At 37.8% G+C, this 19,699-nt stretch overlaps 1 protein-coding gene across 1 annotated transcript in view; it reads left to right on the top strand.

The window, feature by feature from the left end:
- The window catches only part of vps8 (VPS8 subunit of CORVET complex), a 51,176-nt gene extending 35,858 nt beyond the window's left edge, over positions 1-15,318 (top strand). Inside the window, exons 31-45 of the mRNA XM_067527455.1 lie at positions 1,154-1,238; positions 1,421-1,519; positions 1,897-1,986; positions 3,851-3,897; positions 3,982-4,126; positions 4,485-4,574; positions 5,088-5,276; positions 5,368-5,449; positions 5,742-5,824; positions 6,109-6,189; positions 7,390-7,559; positions 10,153-10,321; positions 11,092-11,145; positions 11,826-11,906; positions 14,254-15,318. Of these exons, the coding sequence (XP_067383556.1) occupies positions 1,154-1,238; positions 1,421-1,519; positions 1,897-1,986; positions 3,851-3,897; positions 3,982-4,126; positions 4,485-4,574; positions 5,088-5,276; positions 5,368-5,449; positions 5,742-5,824; positions 6,109-6,189; positions 7,390-7,559; positions 10,153-10,321; positions 11,092-11,145; positions 11,826-11,906; positions 14,254-14,379 (1,591 nt within the window). The 3' untranslated portion in view covers positions 14,380-15,318. The remainder of the gene's footprint in view (positions 1-1,153; positions 1,239-1,420; positions 1,520-1,896; positions 1,987-3,850; positions 3,898-3,981; positions 4,127-4,484; positions 4,575-5,087; positions 5,277-5,367; positions 5,450-5,741; positions 5,825-6,108; positions 6,190-7,389; positions 7,560-10,152; positions 10,322-11,091; positions 11,146-11,825; positions 11,907-14,253) is intronic.
- The last annotated feature ends 4,381 nt before the right edge of the window (positions 15,319-19,699 follow it).

The raw sequence follows: 19,699 nt of genomic DNA, 5'->3' as shown, positions 1-19,699 counted from the left end.
TTATCTTGGCCATAACAATATAAAGTCTAAAAGCTTTGTGGTAACATTGCCATGAATTGTAACAATGAGCAACACTTTTGGTCAATATTATTTTTATTATATTATTATATATATTAATAGGCTATAAAATATCAAATGGAGCGGCTTTATGTTCACAGTTTTGATGTGTCTGATGCTGCATTCACTATGAGAAAGTGGGTCCCCTTGAGACAGATTGAGGCTTTCCAGCACTTTTACTTACAACCAAAGTGTTTTCTCAGATTATTAGACATTTAAAGTTAGTTTTTTGAGTGAATACATTTGCACATTATTTTACAGACACACAAATCTGAGTACAGACAGACAAACAGACTGAAGTACAAATCAGAGTACAGACACAAACGTCTGAGTGCGCACGCACAAATCCCTGTAAATACACACAGAGTGAGACACACAAGTCTTAAGTATGCATGCACAAATCTCTGTACAAACACAAATAATTTTTCTACTATTCTAGTTCCATAATTCACTGTGAGAACCCAAAGTTGTAATAGAGTGGCATAGGGGTGATGTTAGCATCTTCCTACTTCCCTCAGCAAAAAGCCAATGGGATTTTTGCAATGGAGTTTTGAAAAACATAAGCTCCGTGACAAGCAGAAGTTCACACGTTTTCGGCAAGATAATCTTAACAGATGAACCCACTTTTATAATTTTTGAAGCTAAACTTCAATTCGTTATTTGGTTTAGCACATTAACCTCCTCTACAAAAGCCTGACCTGATATAGCTAGTGAAAGCAAGTTGTTAACTCAACAATGTAATAAATAAATTAGTCTCAGTGTTTAGCATGATGACTTTTAATGTGAGAGGACAACCTCTGTAGTCCCATCGTTAGTAACCCTTTTTAAGACCCTAACCCTCAAAAATAGAGTGAGATTTTATGTCATAGGATGAAATGTGAAAAGCTTGTGTTAACTATAGGCTTTATCACAGGTATTTAACCCAAAACCCATTCAAAAAAATCCATTGACTTTGGGGCGAGGGACCCAAAAGTAAAAAAATCCTAACTGATTTCTACGTTTTAGGACTCATAGCACTCTATAGTATAATAATATATAGTAATATATTGTGTTAGCTCAGTGATGTGTCATTGTGTCCCCTGGTCTTGACCCCCAGCTACCAAATCTGTGAGTTTCTGTATGAGAAGAAACATCTGTATGACAGGATCATTGACTGCTACCTGAGGGACCCCCTCAGAAAGGTAATGTTTTGAATTGACCTAATTACTGTATCAGCTCACACAACTGTGGAACAGCAGTGGAAATAAAGGAAAAACTGTAAATATTGAAATGCTACAGAGAACGGTAATCCTATTGGCTGATTCAAACAAGGCATTTCAAGTGTGTGTGTGTGTCCGTGTGTGCCCGCGCGCGCACGTAATAGGAGGAGATCTTCAGCTACATCCACAATCTGCTGTCTATGCCTGGCTACAGCCCTGAGGAGAAACAAACAGTCAAGTCCAAAGTACTGCAACATACACAGGTCAGTACATACACTGGCACATATGTACACATAGTTTTCCATTGAATTCTGGTCAGACTTTGCATTAGAGATGGACATTTAGGGGCCGGGCCTACACTGGATGGTCTTTATGCCCACACAGTGAGTCATGCCTTGTGTCATATCATCATCATAGGTCATGCCTACTTCAGTATCTGATAGCTTATGATTAATAAAACAATCAGGTCACAAACGTGATGATGATGGAGTGTGCATACAGACTCATGTCTATCACAATATTGTTGTTCTTGCTTACTAACACAGACTCACAGTCTTGAGCTGGCTGAAGGACACTGATATAAGACATTCCACATCCCTTTTGCATACATGAATGCAAGTCCTTTAAAATGTATTTTCAGGAGCTGGTGACCCTTGACCCGAAGAAGTCAGCTGACCTAGTGGTGTTTCACTTCAGTGAAGAGGTGCAGCAGATCATGTCAGAGCTTCAGGTAGGATAAAAAAACATGTATGATTTTATATATAATCCTTCATCTGGTTTAAATAGATTGGCACCACATGGCACTAAATAATGTGACAGAAATATTCTGCACTAAAACAATTACTACCACTAATATTATAATTGAGATGCATGAATTAGTTAAATGTTTGGCATACACAGCATGATTACACAAGCTGATATTCCTGTACACATCCTAAAAATAGTTATGTAGCATTGGCCACAATTTATTGATTTTATAGTTATTTTGTTTTTTTATTTAATTTAATTTCCTTTATTTGTTCCACTCATGATACAGATGGTCTGTCAGTTCAGCTCACTTCCAATGTGCCTTTATATCCACCTCATGTATAATTGGTACTACTCTTCTGCAATAATTCATATTCAACAATTTTGAGCTCATGGAGCACCTATTAGATATAGATTTGTCTTTAATTTAGAAAAAAGGAATGGTTTGACACCTAACAGGTTTTTCTGATAGCAGTTTGAGAGGTCTTATTTTCTCTGTGCTGTACACTAGTGAGTGTAGAGAAGACTATGGGTGTCCAAGTGTCCAAGAAGTCAGCATCTGACACTGAGTTAAATGGTAAATTTGGATTGTCTTTGCCATAAATCCCAAACATTAAATTATAAAGGCTAAAAGCTTTGTGAACATAAGGTGAAGCTGTGATTTGAGTGGATTTTCCAGTGTCCTAACTTATACTTCAAGTCAGTGTGGTCCTCTATGTTGAAAGACAAGGCTGGAGAAATGGAGAGATTCATAAATAACTTTCCTACTATGATTATAATGGGGAGTCATATTTATTTTAATTATCATCATGCCAATCATTTTGGTACAGGAGGCTGCAAATCCCTGTGCATTATGTAGAAATACAGTTTGAAATAATATATTTCCATAATTTAAATTAATATAATAAATAATTTATACAATATTTGGGCTATTAAATATTTACATTACCACTGGATTAGGCTTTTAAATAAAAACTTTACCGAAACCTACAACTGCACAAGCAAATAATCAGCAACAGAAAAAAACATTTCAAAAGGTATTTAAGTGGTAAATGGTCTGAGTAATTTACAACTGCCTCTTAGTCTGCGATTCTCTCACACATGAGCACACACAACAGAGACTGCAATGTACTCGGAGCGTAGAGGTCAGTGTCCTGGCCAAGGACATTTATTTATAGATATACACAAGAGGAACAGATCAAATGTCTTATAAACCACTATTGTCTAAAATTGGCACTTACAGTGACACATATTACATGGTTACATATTACATATTAAGTTGAACGTGCTATTTTATGCATGCAGTCTCAAACACATGTAGGTATATTTACACAAAGAGAAACTAAAGTCATTGTTTTGCGTACTGCTATCGATTATGTCCCTTATTTACTTTTGTTAAAAGCTTTTGGTGGTTATTTTGCTGAACAGGTTTTTTTACTGATCAAAACAAAATGAAAATCACTTTCTACTTGGAGACAACATGCATAATGCTTGAGTACCAATCATTTTTACTACAGTTGGGTGAAAAAGTTTACGTCCACTTATTTTATCAAGAGAGATCCAAACATTTGCCCTAACATAACTGTTAGTATTTTAATGTACTAAAACTTGTTATTTATACACTCAACCCTTTTTGTTACTTCTGATGATGAAAGAACAGTTGTACTGGCTGAATGTGCAATGTTATTAGGTTTATTAGGGCAAGGTTTGCATCTCCTTTTGTCATTTTTATGTAAGGAGATAATATTAGATAGTTATGTTGGTGAAATAGAGAAATAGCAGTGTTTTGTACTAATTGAACAGACTGATTGAACTGATTGTTCAGAGCTCTCTGTCTCTCTCTTTAGGATGACCTGCTACTTTTCAAGTTCCTCAGCTGCCTCCTGGAGCCCCGGTATAGTTTGCTTCTTGTTCTGATGATAACTCTGAACTCTCACCCCTGCATTTCTTCTAATTCTTCTACTGCTTTATTATCCAGGAAAGGTCATCTTTCAGGGACAGTCCTCCTTCTGGAACATGACCTCCACGAACTTCTACTTGAGTTACTGTGCCGGTTTGACCCTCAAAAGCTCCTGAGCTTTCTCCACACCTCCCAGCACTACAGGCTGGAAAAGGCCATACATGTATTGTCAACTATACCTTGATTAAATGTGAATGTGTTTTTGTGCAAAAACCTGCACTTGGTTGTTTGGTCAGTTGATAGGTTGGCATTTTTTACAATTTCATCCAGCAACAGAATGATTAAAAGTACCAAAGTGTTTGTCATAATAAAGATATTAGCCTGATTAATTACAATTAGTACTTTACAGGAAAAAATAACATTCAATGGTTCAAAGAAGGCGGCTATAAAAATAGCATCAAAATGTACATGTTTGAATTTGTATTTATGTCATGATTCTTTTTTGTTGTCTAGTGTAGTGCTGTGTGTATCATGGTACAACACCCGTGTAATTATCTGTCTTTCTTCCCTTGCCTCTATAGATAACAAAGAAGTACCATCACAATGAGGCTACAGCGTATTTGCTGGAGAAGAAGGGAGATGTTCACGGGGCATTCACTGTCTTGTTAGAGGTAGAGCACAAAGGGCATGATTATACATTAGCTTTATTAATCAAATGGTAATTAAATGGTTTATCCATTGAATCTTTCCCAGCTCCCATAGGGTAAGGGGCAGGGTCCACCCTGGACAGGTCTCCAGTTTGTCGCAGGGACAACACAGAGAGACATACACAGACAGACAAAAATTCCCTCAATTAACTAACTTAATTAATTAAGTCACCAATTAACCAAACATGCATATCTTTGGACTTTGGGATGAAACGGGAGCACCCGGAGGAAACCTTCACAAAGTGGAAGAACTAACCAGTCAACCACTGTGCTGCCCTCATCTACATATATTCCCAGAATTAATTATTCAAGATTCACCAATTTTAGACATCAATACAATGGCTCTAATTCATATAGAATTTTAAATTCTGACATATATAGTAGCAATAACGCAATCTGTCATTGACTACGGGAGCTAAATATACTTGCTTTCGACCACTGCTGTGATTATCAATAAAATGCCTTAATTCTCTGCAGACTTTAAAGGAAAACCTGTATGTCCTGACGACTGAGAGTGATGATGGTTCCAACAGAGGAGATGGGAGACACGACAATGAAGAGGAGGGAGACGCCAAGTCAACACTAACGAAAGTACAGGATACACTGAATGACATCATTGCCTTCTGTCATCGAAGCTCTCATAACCTTGATCAGCACCAGAGAGAGGTAGGTAATGTCCTTGTGTGTGTGCTGGGATAACTTTTTTTTATTTTTTATTAATTGTATATTTATTTGTTGTTTATATTTCTCCTCACAGATTTTGTGGTTTCCTCTTCTGGAGACAATGATGGCTTCTCAGAAACAAGTGAAGGGGATCAATGCCAAACACACTACTGAGGGTAAACACACACACATTCACACACACTATAACTACACATGTGAACAAGGATGTACAAAGAACTTGGCCCTGTTCTGAAGCCTAATGACAGGTCTCTTAGATCAGTTAGGTCTCAGCTCAATTTGATATCGATTGCTCTGCCATTTCAATTTTAGTGACAGCTTCTCCCTCTCCTCATTGGAGGGCCCCTCCCTTCCCTGCTGTCTGCATAGAAGATCCTTTAATGGTGACTGTGATTATGCTGAAAGAGCTTTTGATTAAGATGACATTGATGATGTTTGTGTCTGTTTCAGTGCTGAAAGAGCTGACTATGAAGGTTCTCAATTGTATGAGTAGCTTTATTTCTCTGCCTGCAATCATCCAGAGAATACTGCAGGTATGTGTGTGGGGTTTTGTTTAGCCTTTCTCAATCTGTCCCACTTTAAATGGTTAAATTGTCACTTTCTGTGGTTCTTCAGCTCGTGTACCCTTTAAGTTGGTTACAGTGGTGACCATCTTATTTTGACTCTACTTTTGCTCAATTGACTCTTTTTTTTTTTAATTTAAAGATAGGCCAATAATGTTTGGAACAAAGTTATAGCGTGTGACTTCACAAAATTAGGCTTTCTCTATGAAAACAGTGCACTCTGATACTACTGTCTGCATGTTTGTGTGTGTCAGGACCCAGTCTATGGGAAAGGGAAGCTGGCAGAGATTCAAGGCCTTATTCTGGGGATGCTGGATACTTTTAACTATGAACAGGTAAAACGCTGTGTGTAGCCATGTGTGTATGTTTGCCCACTGCTTTAAATACAATTAGTATATATTTTGTTTCAGTATGAATCTTGAACAGAAAAAAATCCCAGCACATGATATCAGGGATCCACACAGAAATCATTTATGGAGACAAAATCACAAAAGAAAATTAGGTGGTTCATTGTGAATGGCAAATATATATCCTATTCTTTTCATCATATTTCACAGGAAACATCAGGAAAAACATCACAGGAAAATTGCAGTCTGTGTTTGAGTCGGTTGAAGTGATTAGGTTGAAGAGCTAATGAGGGGCCATTATTATCTATTTCTCATCTATATCCATATTTTCTAAGATTATTTATGTCCAGTGGCAACACAACCTCACATGTGGTAATCCACTCTGTTGTGTGTGTATTAAGATAGTTTCATGGTTAGAGGCATCTGAGCAACCAGAATGAACTGGGTTGTTCTGTAGTTTTAACAAGAGTGAGATGTGTTTTCTTGTAAAACTCTCACCTGATCTCACGTCACTTTCACCAGTCAAAATCTCCCAATTAACATTATATTTATATCATGTGACAATCAACTTTTAATTCTATATAATAAATCAGGATCTTAAGTATATTATGGAGATGGCTACTGTAAAATAAAGTGTAGTAAAATCATTAGGTCGCTACATGTGTTCATGTGTAAATATATTACCTTTTTTAAACTTCACCAGTCTCTGGCTATTCTGTGGCCCTTCTTCCCCCCCAAAATGCCATACCATCACATGGTATATACCATCATATATACCATGGTATGGTATTTGCTCATAGCTTCTGTTAAGTGTTTATGAGCCAGAATAGCTACAAATAACTACGCCCTTGATAAGTGCCTCTGTAGTTTTCTTTTTTCTAATTTCTCGTTTCTAATTTTCTTGTAATTCCTCTGAGCATTATGATCATTCTAGATTGTCTTAGCTGGAGCTTCAGTGTCTCTTGCTGCTGGTGTAGTCCTCTACTGTAGGCTTCTTACCAAATTACAAAAGTCTGTTTTGGATAGAAAATTGCATTTATAGCTCTCTGAGATAGAAGCTGGTCAAGTGAGAGTCATGCAGCCTCTCACTTATATTTTACACAGTAAGTATGGCAACTTTTCTGGCAGAGGGCTTCATAAATTAAAAAGACACCTCAGCCTCTAGTAATGCTGTCTTCTCTGTTTTAGACTTTACTTGAAACAACTACCAGTCTGTTGAACCATGACCTCCACTGGTCCCTGGCCCATCTGCGAGCTGCTGTCACAAGGGGACTCCACCCCCGGCAAGATTACTGTAACATCTGTCTCCAGCAGTACAAGAGGAGACAGACCTCAGCTGAGGAGATCATTGTGTTCAGGTAACACACACTGGGCAACAGCTAGAAATGAGACGTGTCTCTTTTTGATGACGTAAGGTAAGTTTTAATCAAAACATACCTCGAAAGCTGCATGTGGCTGCATTTACACAGACATACATTTAAACAATGCAGGACAATAGCAAGTGCGTATTCAGTAAACTTATTAAACACCACAACACAGCACAGTGGTTTGTATTACTCACAGAGAGGATTGTACACCTCTGGAAAGTTATCCCAACAGTACCTGGTCCATCTCTGATTGTGAGGGAGAACTCTTTCAATTCACCAGGTATATGAGCTTGCATGATGTTATGTTATAGTACAGTAAACGTTAACCAGGTCCAAATGTTTCTACATTAATACTCCAAATTAATGTTAGAAGCTATTTATTCACTGTAAAATGAAACTCTCAGCCTTTGTCTATATATGTGTCTGTCTCTGTATTTATTATTATATTACTTTTTTCATCATATGTACTCAGGTACAAAATCATGCAACCCGGTGCAACTGTTCTGCCAAACATTCCTTACACAAAAGTGCCATACCAAACAGGTTAGATGTGAAAATACCAATTATGTGGTTGGTCTTCCTGCTGTAGATGCCACTAGTACCACAGCTCAAAGATCAGCTCCACATGAGCTCTGTATGGAGGGAATGCAATGGTGCAACAACCTCTGTAGATTACAATGTTCTGAATGCACCCAGTATCACACACATTTTGTAGTTGGATGCCCTACATTCAGCTGTGAAACAGGTGTACACAAGTGATAGTGAGGTATTCTACTGGCATGCAGTTATTGCTAGATTGCAGCACATTTTTATTGTTATTTTACATGTGTACAGTAGTTTAATCCTAGACATACAATACTGTGGAAATGTCTTGGACACAATACTAACAAAAACAATAAAAATTTAGAAAAAAGTGGCACGAGTCAGTATTTTGTGTGACCTCCCATTTGCACTTAGCTCATCTTGAATGTTTTATTTTTGTAACTAGCTTACTGGTATATTATTGCCAGGCTTCCATCAGCACATCTTGGAGTTCTTCTTTAGACTTTGGCTGTCCTTAATGTCATACAGTCGATCCCATACTGCCTCTATGATATTCAAGTCTGCACTTTTTGTTTCAAATACAATTTCACTGTATTAGCAATGTGCTTGGCATTGCTGTCAGGCTGAAAAATTAAACTGTTCCCAATCAGAGACTTTCCAAAAGGAAAGGGCATGATCAATTAAAACCGGTACGTTTCAGCATTCATGTCAATGTCTAACTTTGATTCATCACGCCATGATAGTGTTTTCCATTGATCTTCACTCCAGTCTTTGTGAGCCGTTTCATACCTCTTTTATATCTTTCTTATCGGTCTTTTTTCCCCTGTTCCACTTCTAAAAATTGGTTTCTTGACTGCTGACAGGTCTTTATTGGACAACTTCTGGTCTTTCAAAGCAGAAACTCTGAGAAACATCTCATGACATTTTGAGTTTTCACGGTTCTCCACTCCTTTACTTGACCCAAGACATATTTTGACAGGCTAATTGCAGGGGAGGTCACAAGTTGTCACTTTAGTCTATAGAAGCTTTTTTCTTTAACATTATTTAGTTTTTTTTTTAACTGTGCACATATTTTCTAGGTGAAATAATTTTCTTTGAAATAACTACATGTGGTCTGGTCATCGTGGCTTTCCTAACACACCAAAACTATGTTAATCCAGGTCTGCACAGGATTATATGTAAACAACATCAGTTGGTTCTATATGTTGGAAAAATTTTATCAGTGCTTTAATGAAAACATTGAGACATTTATATTGTCCCATTAATTCTCCTAATAAAGGCAAAGGACTGTTCACTATGCAGTGTTTATTCAGTCTGTTTTGCTGGTCAGGTGTCTTGTGTTGAAGTTACGGCCGTTAATTATTCTTCACACTTCAAGTATATGACTTAATGACCTAAACCTTCTTAACGTTTTTTCTATGTTTTATTTTTTATTTTTTTGAACAGTTAGTCTAACTTTGCAAAATGTGCTCTATAAAGCTGACGTTTTTTCCCCCTATTAAATGTACCTAGAGGACCTAAACAAGGATGTTTGCATTTTCCCTATCTTTCTAATGTCGCAATTGAATTTGGCAACATTAAGGCAATTCCTGTAAATTTGTAGATTTGTAGGAATAGGTATAAATAACTGATGTATGCTCATGATGTAATTTTAAATCTGGGACATGTTTCAGACTCATTAAAACATATAGTCATCAACATAAAGGTAAAAAAAATAAAAATAAACTGGGATAATTCAGAATTATGTTAAATTAATTTAAGTCCTACAAAGATTTCAAAAGGTGAAATTACTTGGGGTTAGGAATTAGGAACATCTTCACAACAACACATGATATTAATCTTAATATTTAGAACTGTCCTCTTCAGGTTAAGACTGGCTGGGAAATTATTATATTTTATGCTGTTTTTCATTATACAATAGGAAACAAACAAAAAACTAAATGACTTAATGACTCTGACCCAGTATCTTCCTGACAAAAACACCTCATAAAAAATTGGTATATTGACTGGTTGTAATATGTGTATGTTTGTGTCTTGTCAGCTGTGGCCACCTGTACCACTTCCAGTGCCTGCAGCAGAAGGACTGTGGGTGGGGCTATACTTCAGAGCGGCAGCAGCAGTGGAGCTGCTACAAGTGTTCGTCTAGCCAGGGAGGAAGGAGTGGGCCTGTTGCTGAAGCAAAAAGAGGCCGAAGCACATCCCTGGCACAGGTGTGTGTTTGTGTTGGCAGAGCAAGTAATTAAGTCAATGTAGTGACATATGTAAAATCAATTATGTAAACTAATAAAAAAATGGTAAATCAGTATGATCATTAAATTGTCATTCTCGACAGTTTCTAGAGTTTCCACTCTATACACTTCTTGAGTCCACTATCTGAAAGCAGCAGGACACATGTTGATAAATTTGTAGACCGGTTTAATACGTGTCAGAGAGCTAGAAATGATTCTTTCACTGATGCTGGTAAGCTCTGCATCTACTCTACACTGCTGCAAACCTGCAAAAAGATTTTCATGAAGGAGAGGAACAGTGTTCAGACTCAGGGATAATAGAACAGCCATGCTGATGCTAGAAAACATGTGTAGGGCTACTTTTTTCCAAACAGAAGATTAAAAAGGCTTTAATCAAAACGCTGATAAGCAGAATTGATGATGACTTTAGTAACACCTAAATCCTCCTACCATCATTAGCTCAGTTGTTTAATGAGAGCAGTGATGATACAGGCTGAGAGGATACCACTCCATCATCACAACCTCTGATTCGTATTCCACTGCTTGTCACTTTAGCATGACCCAATGTAACAGCAGTTCATTTATACACACCTATTTTTTCTTCGGTCTCATAGTTACTTGTATTTTATAGGCTATCTATCCCACCAGGTAGCGTGGAGTGTGGTTACCTGCAGGGACATGAAAACCCAGGTGTAAAGGTGTCTTACAATAACTAACCATCCTGATACAGCCCTGTCCTTTCTCTGTTTCAGACCCGTGTTACATCAGTGCATCACAAAGATGGAGACAATTCTGGCAAAAATAAGGTAAAGTTTTACCACACACCTGGAAACATCTGTGATTTTAGGCATTGCTGGAGATTAGTATGGTGAAAAATGTTTTTCACCTGGTAGATTTCAATTTATAAATCTAAAAGGATAATTCCAGCTTTGGCCTCATTTCCTGAGAGCAACCATTTTTAAATTGTGGAAAGACCAGTACAAATGATTTAAACTGGTTAATTGGTCTGCGCTTATATAGGGCCTTTCTACGTATTAGTTATCAAAATACCTATTCGCATGCACAATCACACACACTCTCACACACCGATGGGCAAGCTGCTATGCAACTAGCCAACACTCACCAGGAACTAAGTTGGGGTTCAGGGTCGAGCTCACATCCTGCCCTACAGTTGCCCCACCAATATTAATATTCATATAAAACAGTAGTAAAGTAGAATTAACCTTTAGTTGTCATATGACTCATTTTCAAAGTTGTTACATGTCACTTTGGTGTATATATTTTAGCAACATCCTATGGTTTGTTAAATACATTGTGCATTCATGATTTTTAACTAGCACACATGGATTTTATGCTCCTATTACAGCTGCTGTCATATTGCAATATTTGGAACTGTCGAACTCTGTAAACACAAAAGTAAAAAGTAACAGATTTAAGAATTAAGAATCTCTAACTGCTGTTCTTCTTGTTCTCTGTTATAATCCAGGTGTTTGTTGAGGCAACGTTGGACCTACAGCAGGAACAGTCCTGGGATCAGCTACGCTGTTTATATAGAGGACCATCCAGGGTATGGACACTGAAAATTTTAATGGTTGTCTGCTGTGTATTTCTTTGTGTGTTGATAACTGGAGACCACAAGTACCCCACCTCTCGTGCAGTGACAGCCTGGATTTTCTCCAGAACCCCCATAAACTGGTATAGAAGTGGTTTAGATAATGGATGAATGTTGATGATGGATATTGTTTATTTTTTTAACCCCTGTTAAAATTGAAAAAATCTGACCAAGATAAGTCACTAATCAATTTTTTCCAACTTTAATGTAGCCCATAATCTGTGCAATTCAAAATAAAAAACAAACTTAAATTGTTTAGTAAAAATAATGTAGCTGCGTAAGTGTACACACCCTCTTATAATTAGGAGATACTAAGTTGGGGTTCAGTGTCTTTCTCAAGGACACTTTGGCATGTGACTGGAGGAGCCAGGGATTGAGCCAGGAACTGAGGGGATTGGTGGACGACGGCTCTACCTCCTGTGCCACAGTCACAGGAGATAAAAACAGCTTTTAACCATCTGACCTGAATGTTGAGACAAACATTCCATAAAACTAGACAAGTGAAATTCAGACTCTCTAAAAGAACAATATAACTGAATATCATCAGCATATAAGTGATAAGATACATGCTTAAAACGCAGAATCGTCCATGCAGGTGTCATATACAATATACAAACCACAAGGGACCGAAAACTGTGGTACTGTGGTAAAGTTCTTTCAGTAAGATACGAGGAAAACCACTGATGTACAGAGTCAGATAAACCAATTTTTATCTTGGTATAAACCAAAATTTTGTGGTCAACTGTATAAAACGCTGATGTTAGATCCAGTAAAATCATCACTGCGTACTGGCCTGAGTCTGCCGCCATCAAAATACCACTTGAGAGAAGGGCTGTCTCTGTTGAGTGCATTTTGCGGAAACCTTATTGAAATATGTCCAAGATTTGATGATGATGCAGAAAAGTGGAAAGTTGTTGGGCTACCACTTTTTCAAAAATTTTGGACATCAAAATAATTAAGATATGGGCCTATAGTTTATAGGATCAGAAGGATCCAGGTTTGACTTTTTAAGAATGGGGTTTACAACAACTTGTTTAAAAAAGGAGGGGCGAGACAATATTTCTAATGGTATCAAACAGGATTTAAAATAATCTGATCTGGTCTGTTGAATCATGACATTAAGAGATGGGATCAGCTCATTAAGGTGTATTCTGTGTACTTCAAGTTTAGAGGTTTTCCACAAATGCTCTACATTACTACAGTTTCTCTCAAAATTAGGGATGCTTTCATTTAGCCAAGAACAATGTTTTTGAAGAAAAATAAGGCTATGTTTAAATTGTGCCACATTATTTAAAACAGACACACAATGATTATTAAATGACTGAACTAATGACTCAGCATCAGTATAGAACTTTGATCAAATAAGGTACAAAACTTAAACAGCAGCTTAATTTATAATGCGTCGTTAAATGATTACCGTAGATCGTGGAGACTCTACGTAAAAGGACAAATTGAAGAAAATACAACTCACTTAAATATCTTCAATAGATATTTGATCCACACACAGGCACAAACTGAAAACCAAGTCCAATGTATGGCCCTTTCTGTGTGTGGGACCAGAGACATGAGGTTTAAAGGTAAAGTACTCAGTCAAAGATATCAATTATAATGCCATGTTCTAGGAAGCATTATTAATCACCAACTATTAACACAGACTCCAATTAGTTATTAGTGCATAAAAAACTAATCTCGTTAACCGCGTCTGGACACCAGCATTGGAGCCTAATTTTTTCCTCCTGCCACGGCTCTTAGACAGCAGCAGGTACTTCGGCGATGTCGAGGAGCACTCAAAGACAGGCAGGAAAAATTGTTTTATACCTGGTTATATAGTCCTCCATAAGCTCCTTGATGTGAAAAAATGTGCCGATCATACTTAATAGCAGCCGACACAATTGTTAGCTAACGGGGCTAATACAGTAACCTATAACACCAGAACAATGCCTGTCAGCCCAATTATTTCCCAGCCCCACTTAACATTTAGAGCAAATTTATTTTAACCATAGTTTAAACTGTGTGTAGAGTAGGTTAGAGGTGGGGTTCTGTTGCATATAAATATCTCTCTGACCCATTATTAAAATCCTTCCATCTTCCATAATCCTGAGGCTATTCGCTAGCGTGCATCTACAAACAACACAAGCCTGTTATGGATGTGTGAGGCCCTCATGATGCATGTAATGCTCAGTATAGCACACGTAATGGGTTACATACATGCAGTTTGTGGTAACTTAGAAAAATCTGAAAAAGTGATGCAAGCTTGTTTATATCTCTATTATAATGTTTTCTTTTTTGCTCTTTCTTTCAGTTGTCCATCCTGTTTGATCTCACCCACAGTCAGACCAGTGAGAAGACTGGATTTTTAATTCCCAGTCAACCAGCATCAGAGAATTTCCAGCTGAAGCTCTCTCCACCGCCACTGCTGGAAGAGTAGCGAGTATGATAGAGTGTGACAGGCTAGACTTGTAGAGGACAGAGTTAAGCCAAATGTGAGATTCAGTTTTTTTTTTTATTCCTGTAACAGAACAGACATAAGAATGAGTTGTTTGATACTGCAGCAGTCATGTTTGGCTGTGGGTTAATATTGCTAATATGGAGTCATCATGCTAATGGTTCAATTTGCTGCTGTGCACTGATGCAGGATGAGCCCCTTTACACTAGTTTGATTATCCTAACACGAACAATATTGCATAAGTACACATTTGTTCAGGATGTGGAAGATAATGTCAGCTACAGTGAAGGGTGTGCTGATATCCCAGTTGGTTTGCCAGTATCTAATGGACCGTGAGAAATTAAGAAACTCAATTTCTAAAGAGTTTTTTTTTGCTTACATGCAGTAAGTCTACCATCCTGTTTGATTGTACTTTGTTGTTGTGGAATCAAACTTTAGGTTTGGTTGTGTTTCTCCAAAAAACGGAACCTGAGATAATTTGTTAAATCCTGTTGAGGGTTGTCTTTTAAATCAGTCCAATCAACTTCTAAGTAAAACAGTTAGACAATAAATATGTTTACAACATTCAAAGCAATGGGGTCCCGGTACTACAACTGTAACTAGGCCAAGTGGGCGGTAGAACTGAGGTCCGTGTATGTGTATTTGTCCTATTTTAACTATAAAAGGCTGAAATTAAGAGGCACCACAGTTAAAGAACATTATGGAGAATGATCTTTGCCCTCTTTCAAGTATCCACCTTCTCTCACCCTGCACCCTCCTTTCTGTTGTGTGCTTAAATACTGAGAACGTCCCAAATACTCTGTTTAGGCTGATGTAGACTGTACAGAGCAAAACAACTTGCGCCTGTAGCTTGCGTTTTATGTATTGACAATAAACCACTTGCTGATGAAATTGTGTTTAATAAAATAATCTAAATCTAAATGACTGAGCAAACAAGCTCTTTGCTTTCTCTGCTGATTTCTTCATGGTTGCGGTGTATTTAGAAACATTTGGGGGGAACTTCAGGCTGCAGTGAGTGAGGGGCTTCTCCCACACTATGTGTGTCTGTAAGATTTGCCCCACCCTTCGTTAGACACGTACATGTGGACAAAATTGATGTTACCCTTCCTTTAAAGAAAGGAAAAACCTATGGTCAAACTTTTGACCTAATGTTCTAAAGTAATATGAATAAAGTTTACTGAAAATTAACTACCGAAAATCAGACATTACTTTAGAATTGTGGTTTAACAGAAGCATTTGAAAAAACAAAACTAGCCTGGACAAAAATAGTACCCTTAGAAAAGATTGAAAATAATTTGTCAAACAAAAGTGCTTCCTATAATTAGCATCACGGCTGTCTTCAAACTTATAATCATTCAGTCTGTCTATTTAGAGGGTAAAACGCAGTCACTGTGCTGTTTGGTACCACACTGAACATGGACCACAGAAAGCTAAGGATTAGAAAGAGCATTCTAGACAAACATGGTAAAGGTAAAAGATATAAGACCATCACCAAGCAGCTTGACGTTCCTGTGTTTACATTTGCACATATTCAGACGTTTAAGGTACACAGGACTTTAGCCAACCTCTCTGGAGATGGCTGTGGAAGGAAAATGTATGGCAAATCGAAAAGACAACCAAGGAGGATTCCACTCTTGAAAGCAAATCATAAAAAAATAAGATTAGAATTTGCCAAAAGGCATATTGATAAGCCACAAAGCTTCTGGGAAAATGTCCTTTGGACAGATGAGACAAAACTGGAACTTTTTGGGTTGCCCCAGTAACCCTCTAAAATGCCTGCAATTACTCCAAAATGCTCCAACAAAAGAGTGCTAAATGGAAATAGCAAGAGATATCATATTTTGCCTTCACTAGCTTCACTAGCTTCTTCTGGCTTCCCATAAAATCTAGAATAGAATTTGAAACCTTACATATGAAGCTCTAAATGGTCAAGCTCCATCATATCTAAAAGACCTCATAGTACCATATCTTCCCAATAGACCACTTTGATCTTAAAATGCAGGCTTACTTGTGGTACCTAGGATTTCCAGAAGGTAGAATGTGAGGGAGAACCTTTAGCTATCAAGTTCCTCTCCAGTAGAACCCAGTTCAGATTCAGGAAGCAGACACCCTCTCTCTTCAAGTGTAGGCTAAAACCTTCCTCTTTGATGAGGATTATAGTTATAGTCATGTAGCTATAGGGTTAGAGTGCTGGGGGACCCACCCCTGATGTACTGAGCTACTTTCCTCCTCTCCTACCTCTCTTGTCACCTCTCATCCGACATTTATTTGTCACCACCATATAACATTAACTTTGTGTCTTTTTCCCCTGTAGTTGTCCTTCCCCTTCTCTGTCTCCCTCTCTCTTTTCTCTCTTTTCTGCAGGTGTCCCCGTCTGTTGCGCGTTTTCCAGTGTGCAGCTACTGGTCCTACCAACCTGCCCAATGTTTTGTTGTTGCTTTTTGTTGCTCTTTTGTTTTCTCTCTCCTCTTTCCACTCACCCCAACTGGTCAAAGCAGATGGCTGCCCACCCTGAGCCTGGTTCTGCTGTAGGTTTCTTCCTTTAAAGGGAGTTTCTCTCCACTGTTGCCTAGGGCTTGCTCAAAGGGGATTTGTTGGGTTTTCTCTAGATATCTTTATAGTCCTTATTATGCAGTGCCTTGAGATGACTTTGTTGTGAATTGGCTCTATATAAATAAAGTTGAATTGAATTGAAATTGTTAAATATCTGTGGAAAAAACTGAAACATGCAATCTAGTGAAGGCACCCTTCACACCGGAGGAGGTTGTAGGAGTAGGCCAAACTACCCGTTGACAGGTGCAGAAGTCTCATTGTAAGTTAGAAAAAATCACTTGATTGCAGTGATGCCTCAAAAGGTTGTGCAAAAAAATATTAAATTAGGGGAACCAATATGTTTCTGTTAAACCACTAAAGCCATGTCTGATTTCATTAGTTAATTTTTTTTTGTAAATGTTTATTTATTATTACTTTTGCTAGTTTTAAGTTATTTCAGTGACCATTGTGGGTTTTACTTTCTTTAACTGAAGGGCACCAACAATTTTGTCCACGTATGTAGATATGGTGTTTGTGATGTAGTTTATCCGCCATCTGCTCACTAACTAACTAAAGCATCAATACTTTATCGCATTAACATTGACACTATAATGTGTATGTAATATTTGGCATTTAAAGCTTCAGTCATGACCTGTTCCACAATAATCCCAAAATAAATGCAAACCGCATAAGCAGTGTTCGTTAAAAAGTGAAGAACACTCAGTATGAAATATCTGACCTGACCTAAACTGGAGTTTTATGAAATCCAGAGTTCTGATCAAATTACTGGAGTCAATATGGACTTTGTTTACATGCACTGAAGTAACCAGGTTACATGAAATCCACATTTACATCAGCATAGTAAACTTAAACCTTTATGAGGCACTTTGTCTATAGTCAGAAAGAAAATTCAACTAACACAGATGTTATTTTTTAAAAATAAGGAAGCATTATTAACGGGTTAATGACTTTCATCTCACCTGCATGTTCCTCGCCTTTTGTTACACAGGCGCACAGTTGGAGAAGCTGATTAGAGATCTCAATTCTCTGACAGAAATCTACCTGGGGAAAGCAGGTTTCTCTAATCCCCTACCCCGATTTCAGAAACCTGCTTTCCTGTTTACATGTCCATAAAGAAACCTGTAACCTGGTTACTGGAGTGTATTCTGCTTTCTGGCAGAGACGTATTTCCATATTCAATTTTAGGCAAAATAACTGAATTTTTATGATATGTGCACATCTTGCTGAAGACTTAGTTGAGAAACCCATCTACTGGGGATGTGGCCCTTTTAAATGGTAAATTGTCTGCACTTATATAGCATTTTTCTCACACTCACACACCAACGGGGAACTGCTATGCAGCTGGCCAACACTCACAACTAAGTTAGGGTTCACTGTCTTGCTAAAGGACACTTTGACATGTGACAAGAGGAGCCAGGGACTGAACAAACAACTGGTGGGATTGGTGGATGATCGCTCTACCTATGTGTTATTTACCACATTTATTATTTAACACATCAGAAAAAAAAACAAAACTGTGTTTGGTAAATCACACATGAAACAAAACACACCTTCCTGAGCCACGGTTACCAAACACACATGGTTGTTCTGTTCTGATAAGGCCCATTAAATTTATAAGGTGCCACCATCTTCCCCCATCAGGCAGCCTGAGTCCAGCACTGCTACATCCTGCAGCGCAACTTACAGAAGTAAAAAGATTTTGGAATCTGTTTAGTTTGTCCAATTACTTTTGATCTTGTAAACATTTTGGACTAAAGTCTTAAAGTTTAAAGCACATTTACTGCTGAGGTGTGTGGCCTAAAAGATGGACCTGGAATGTATCTGCAGATGATACTGGACTGACAGGTGTAACTGGGGCCTGATTCAGCCGTTGAGCCTTATCTTCAGGTGCACAGAATAAAGTCTGAGAATATCATCCCTTACCCTTTAAAGAGCTCATATGATGCATTTCGTGATCTGCTGTAAAATATAGTAATGTAAAGTTGGGGGTCAATATGTCCAAGGTCCAAAGTATGAGAGGCACCTTGAGCCATAAATCATACTAGGTCACACACACTTCATCATAATCTCACATGTACACTACTATACTCTTGTACACACATCCATACTATGAGACTTAAATCATACTACATCTCGAACACATGTGCTTGAAACAGTATGATGGTGTATTTAAGACAAAAAAAGGTGTATGAGAATAAAGGTTTAAGTGTATGTGAGAGTATGACTGAAAAGGAAGTTAGTTTGATTAAATCCTCATTCCCTGATTGGCTTACAGCCTAGAAAACACAGTGTCTAGCTTGTAGCACTGCTATTCACACTAGAGCTAAAGGATCTATATGAAGGTTTTGTGTAAAAAAGGATTATACAGCAGCATGGTGCCCAAAATTTTTATATTTATTTACCTTGTTTTCCAAGATCGGAAAAGTAAATGGAAGTAAATGGTAGTGAGGAGGACATTCATGTTTTTTTCACCAATGCAATGAAATGTGTTCAGAAAATTATCTCGGAATCTGACACCCTGACAGCATGATTGGATACACAAGGACAATTTCTTCCTTTCTTTCCATTTACCAGCAGTTAGGAGGGACTGACCAAGATTTGGGTATGTTGGAGGCCTTATATGCATGTTTGTGTTCTATTATAAAATCATATGAAAACTCGAGATCAGTGGAAGTGACACAAACAGCTGTGAGTTCAGAACTGGACATCCACTTCGACATCAAAGTGTCGAAGTGTCTCTGGGCAAGTC

This window comes from Channa argus, chromosome 1 (assembly GCF_033026475.1).
Source record: "Channa argus isolate prfri chromosome 1, Channa argus male v1.0, whole genome shotgun sequence".
In the NCBI taxonomy this organism is placed as follows: domain Eukaryota; kingdom Metazoa; phylum Chordata; class Actinopteri; order Anabantiformes; family Channidae; genus Channa; species Channa argus.
Note: the sequence above shows the minus strand (reverse complement) of the source record. Positions and strands in the feature narration are given on the sequence as shown.